This window comes from Etheostoma cragini, chromosome 21 (genome assembly GCF_013103735.1).
Source record: "Etheostoma cragini isolate CJK2018 chromosome 21, CSU_Ecrag_1.0, whole genome shotgun sequence".
NCBI lineage: Eukaryota > Metazoa > Chordata > Actinopteri > Perciformes > Percidae > Etheostoma > Etheostoma cragini.
In genome coordinates this window covers 17,184,001-17,190,000 of record NC_048427.1, presented here as the reverse complement: position 1 = coordinate 17,190,000, position 6,000 = coordinate 17,184,001, and the positions used below count along the sequence as shown (strand labels likewise).

The 6,000-nt window shown below is 38.1% G+C and overlaps 1 protein-coding gene across 2 annotated transcripts in view; it reads right to left on the bottom strand.

The window, feature by feature from the left end:
* The window catches only part of ipmkb (inositol polyphosphate multikinase b), a 45,647-nt gene that overhangs the window by 26,721 nt on the left and 12,926 nt on the right, over positions 1–6,000 (bottom strand). For both annotated transcript variants that reach the window (XM_034860129.1, XM_034860128.1), the window contains exons 3-4: positions 1,789–1,885; positions 1,322–1,494 (exon numbers count right to left, since the gene is read on the bottom strand). In XM_034860129.1, coding sequence (XP_034716020.1) covers positions 1,322–1,494; positions 1,789–1,885 — 270 coding nt within the window. The remainder of the gene's footprint in view (positions 1–1,321; positions 1,495–1,788; positions 1,886–6,000) is intronic.

Genomic DNA, 6,000 nt, shown 5'->3' with positions numbered 1-6,000 from the left:
TGAGATAACTCTTGTTATGAATTGATACTATAAATAAAATTGAATTGAATTGAATTGAATTGAATTGAATTGAATTGATTTGAATTTAGCTAATAAAGTATATAAAGAAAATTATATAGTGGGGCTAGGCATCATATCGATATCATTACATGACACTAGATATTGTCTTAGATTTTGAATCATTATTGTAAATGTTGTCTTTTCCTGGTTTTCAAGGCTGTATTAGAGTAAAGCGATGTCCTTTTCTGAACTTACCAGATTGTTCTAGCTTTTCTATTACATTGCCTTTACCCACTTTGTCTTTGTTATTTATCAAAACTCTCAATGTGTAAAAACAAATTTTGTTAAAGCACCATCTGTCATCCAAACAATATTGTGGTAACACATGTATAATATCAACATTGACTTATTTGATTTACTCCATATTGCCCAGCCCTAAGTAGAAGAGACTAAAAACAATTGTCCTTAAGACCAAATTTATATGGTTTTGGCTCCAAATGGCCGCAGTTGCTAAATACAAATCTACATTAAACATCCTTTTAGAAGCCTACAGGATGAATGCAGTGAGTCCCTGATTTCTGGTACAAAGGTTGTGTCACCAGGTTTTGTATGATACTCTACAACTGGTTAATGTTCTCGGACTGGCTAGTTTTTCCACTCGAGCTGGGTTGATTTCTGGACTCACTGGAACTGAGTCACTGAACCAGTCTAATTCTATGCAAACCAGTCATTGTTGCAAACAGGCATTTGCAACAATGACACCTGGCAAATACAAAAAGGAGCCTACAACAAGCATCAACAGTCAATATCTCTATCTGAAGTTCAGCAGAGCTTTCTGCTGAGTAAACTGCAAAAGATCAGCGACACCACCGCCACACATGGATATAAACTTAAGATTTACGGTTGAAAATATTGTCGAAATAATAAATAATTGAGAAATCGATCAATATATTTAGATAATTTTGCTTTAAATTTTGCTCTGACATGTTCTCTAAGTTTGTATTCCACATAGTACTTTACAAATATATATGTGATTTATTATTTTGGCTGGTAAGAAATATGCTTGGTCCATCTACCAGTCCCCTTGGCAGGTGAGCAACAAATGTAATTTAAAACACTGAATAGGAGGCATTAATCAAACTCTAATCGCAATGAAAAGCTTATCTATTTCCTGGTTGTTGTTTCGATCAGGTCTAAAGAGTGCCATTAGAGGTTGTTTCTTAGAGTGAAATATGCCAGTTTCAAAATAAAAAAAGGAATTATTATATACACTCAGAGTTTTAAAATCCTAAGATTGGTAGATTAAAGAAACCAAACTCACCCTCATGCCAAGAACCAGAAAGCCTATCTCCTCCATCAGTGGGTATTTCCTGATCTGCTGCTCCCGTTTCTCTTGCGAGGCGAATGGATCGTAGCTCCGCTGGCCCAGCTTCACATCCATGATGCACGGCTTGACGAAGCGTCGGGTCACATCCTCCAGCTTCAGGTACAGGTCTGAGCAGAGACACAGAAACAGAAGTGATGCTGTGTGGTAGGGAGTTGTACTAGGCTGTTCATATGAGACGCAGCCATTATAAATGCAAATACCAACAGATCGGGAAATGCCTAAAATCGTCCCGCCGATAAATCGGTCGGTTTCTAATGAAAACCATGTGTAGCAATATAATATAATATGAAGGAGGTGACACATTGTGACGCATTGTGATGCATTGTAATATCGAATCGGATCGTGAGATCAGTGACGATTCACACAACTAACAGATACACACACAGAGTTCTGGCTCTTACCATTGGGGCTGTCAGGAGAGGACCAGGTCCCGTAGTACCTGGGTAGATGGTTCTGCAGCTGCAGAAGGCATGGATCACAGCAGTCCTCTGCATACACCTAAGACACACACACATGGCCATACGAAGGGTGTTAGAAACACTAGTGTTCATTTTGTCAGATTAGATGAGACTAAATATGGTTGCCAACAACCTTTCTTTCAAGATAACGAGACTGCACTGACGTCCATTAATGCTGACAAAGACTAAATCAACATGCATTATTGTTACTGAAAAAAGACGAAACCAAAATGTTTTGCATAAAATAAAAACTAAGATAAAATCTTTTTCCATTTTTGTCTACAATTGTCTCTACTTTTTCATTTGGAGTTCCGCAGTTTAATCGCGGCTTGGCCGCGACCCAGAGATTTGGCGTTTCCCTTTATTCATCTAGCCGTCAGACATCCAGGTAGCATTGTGGGCAGGGGAGGGAGGAAGCCCAGTTTAGCTGCTAAAGAAGCCGCGACAGCGTGTAGCCCCGGGCAAGGGAAGGAGACAAGCTTTCAGCCTGCTGGTGAAGCCGCTCAACAGCTTGCAGAACCAGAGAAATGGAGGCTATGCAACTGCTGGCAACAAAACAGGATGCTGTAGAACCCAGGAGCCCTGGCTCTTATCTAACATGTGTCTGTGTAACAAGATGCTGTAGAGCCCAGGAGCCTTGGCTCTTATCTAACATGTGTCTGTGTAACAAGATGCTGTAGAGCCCAGGTGCCCTGGCTCTTATCTAACATGTGTCTGTAACAAGGTGCTATTGAGCCCAGGAGCCCTGGTTCTTATCTAACATGTGTCTGTGTACGATTGTATTTGCATGAAGGAAGAGGCTCGATCTAAAAACCCATTTAACAAAGTTGCATTAAACAAAAATCATTCAACAAGTGTATTTTGTAAAATAACTATGACATTTAACCAATAATTGAGATGCGTGAAACACAATTTGACTGAAATGTTTATCAGAAATAATCTCAGGAATAATCTATTTAAAAGAGACAAATGTTTTGACTAAAACTTGACTGAAATGACGAGACTTTTAGTCGACTAAAACTGACTAAAAAAAAAAGATACTGTATGTGAATGACTAAATATGTTTAACACTAACAAGGATATTTGTCACCAGGCTAAATTAAAAATAGGTGACAAAATTAACACTAAGAAACACCAAGGTCCATGAACTCAGAAGGGGGGGGTTCGAAAGGGATGAAATTGATTTCCCTGATCTAAATTTGTGCAGTTGATGTTTGGAGAGCAAAAATTGGATTTTATTAAAGTGTTCTGGTAAAGGGAAATTCCCAGTACATACACCAATGAAATCTAATCATAAACATCTCTTATGATCTGCTGTATCACTGCGTGTCCCTTTCTCTGCAACTCCTACCTTGTTTCTCCTGCCAAAGTATATAAAAAAAATAGTTAGGCCAAATTATATACACATTCTGGGGCGCCCTGGTAGCTCACCTGGTTGAGCGTGTGCCCCCATGTACTAAGGCTCAGTTGTTACAGCAGCAGCCCGGGTTTTGAGTCCAACCCGCAGTACTTTGCTGCATGCCATCCCCCCTCACTCTCTCTTCTCTTTCCTGTCTTCAGCTGTCCAATCAAATAAAGGATAAAAATCCCCCCAAAAATTCTTTGTTTATTTTTTTGTTATCATTTTAGAATTATAAAAATGTCTCTCAAACAGTTCATAACGACAACCAAATTGGGGGTTTTACAATAATATATGATACTATAATTATGCTAGGTGTTTGTGATGTTAAATTGAGCCTATTGGTTCCACTGTAATGAATAAAAAGCATCTGTATCTCTGAGATAAAGATGCTAAATCGGATCATGTCAGTATTTTTGTGTGTTGAAGAGCACAGAGACAGAATGCTTATTCTATCCTGCTAGCATCATCTTGCAGTTGAAATAAAAAACAAAATTACATAAAAATAGGAATGAAAGTGAAACTAGCCAACATCACGATGTTCATCATCATCATACTGTTTGATGGGACCGAACAGGAGCTGTTTGTCAGATGATGTCTTTGGATGAATGGCATTGAACTACAATCAGTCAACTAGTAACCTTCACTAGTTACCTGTATTACGCTTTGCATGGTTTCCATGGAGTTGTTGACATAATCAAAGAAACATTATACTAAGTCAAGATTTTGTAAAATGACAAGATCACACACACACACACACACACACACACACACACACACACACACACGCAATTATGGTGATCGTTGAGCAAGTCGGTAATCTTGGCATATACAATAACTTTGTTGCAGTTATTTTTAGCCAGTTACACACACACACACGCGCGCGCGCACACACACACACAAAATATAGTATAAAGTATAGAGTACATACAGGTCAGTTGGATACTGTGTATTTAGGGTAGGGTTGCATCTAATAATCATTTTTATTATGGTTTAATCTTGTGGTTACTTTTTGGATTGCTGAATCATTTGTTTAGCCTATTATATGTCAAAAGATTCTGGAAAAACATCCTTGCATGTTCCAGAGTCCAGGGTGATGTCCAAAATGCTTGTTTAGTCCGACCAACAGCCCTAAATCCATAACAGATTACAATTTAGATGATCATTTATGTGTATCACGGAACAATTGGAGAAGAAAGAACCAGCAACCGTTTGGCATGTGTGCTTAATAAATGAGTTAATCATTAAATTCAATGCTGTGGGTGGTTAGTTTTCTGTTGGTCAACTAATTAATAAACCAACTAAATAATGTAATTACTAATGCAGCATTAATGCAGTAAAGTTTCACTTTAATTATTCTTTTTTCTTTTCTTTTGGAGGCTTTTCTACCCCGATCAGAAAACAATTCTGATGAAAAGTGATAATCTGAATTTAGTAGCATGAAAATGCTGAAAGTTGAACACGGCTTGCATAAACTGTTTTCACATGAACAGTATAACAGCATTCCCATATTGTTGACTATGTTCCGTTATAGTTGCTAGATTTCCAGCCCTGTTCAGGAGGTCAGGTCAGTATGAGATGTGTGTGTTGGGATTAGGTTAGACGGGGTTTTGGTCAGGAGACAACCGGACATGATACCATGACTCACTCCTGTTTGTATAAGACTTGCTGAGGCTGACATTGCTGCTAAGCTCTAAAGCCAACAATGAAACTCTGAAGCCACGGACACACTTGTGCCACTTTGTGATCACATAGACCCATATGGAATGTCCGATATCTACACTGATTATCAAGAATTCACATTTCTCTGTGCAGCCACTTTGTGTTGAACAGTCAGTATGTGAGTCACAATAGAGGTAAATGCTCATACAAATATATTCACAGCTCTAAATACACAGCGAAATACCTCACAAAGGTCTATCTCATTACTGCATTATGGGAAGTGGTGTAATACTGTATCAAATAATGATAGAACTTGACGTGAGAACGAGTGCTGTCCCAATACTTTTTGTGACTGAGGGCTAAGGGTTGTATGGCCCTAGAAACCATAGACAGAGAATGAAAAAAATCAAGGGAGAACTGAAGCTAACTTGAAATCAATGTGTAGCGATATACATTCTGCAACAGGCAACAATGGCTGCCGCATCGACCAGAGAGACGCATAAATGTAAGTATTTTCGGGTTTAATAATTGATTTAAAAGTTACGACAGTCTTTTTTTGTTCTCTAAACAGTCCTGTGCATATATACTTGCAATCATGTTCTTTACTGAAACCTTTTAAAAATCGCTAGCTTGCTATGCTAAAGATAAACGCTAACGTTAACGTTAACGCTGATTTGCACAACAGTTCTGCATTTCTCTGCCTTGAACGGACTGTATACATCGCATAGACTGTATATATTAATCTTACTGGCCAACAGTCATCAGACTTGTCTGGAATATCAGAACAGCTGTAGTTAATTTGTTTGTTCGTGGTCTTGTGTTTTTTTGTTGTTTTTTAATACATTTGAGTGATTTTTTATGTGTGTGACATGTAAGTTATGGTTCTAATAGTTGATAAGGGTTCTGTAACATAATTTTATCTAATGTTTTTGCCTGTTATGTTTAATTTATCGGCAACAAAGAGACATTTTCAAAACGGGGATAACTGAAATAGATATACAACACACCATGTGCTTGTATACACATATGTATTTCAAACAGATTTGAGTACTACACAGATAAGAGAATCTGCCTCTGCACCACCAAAGTGAACA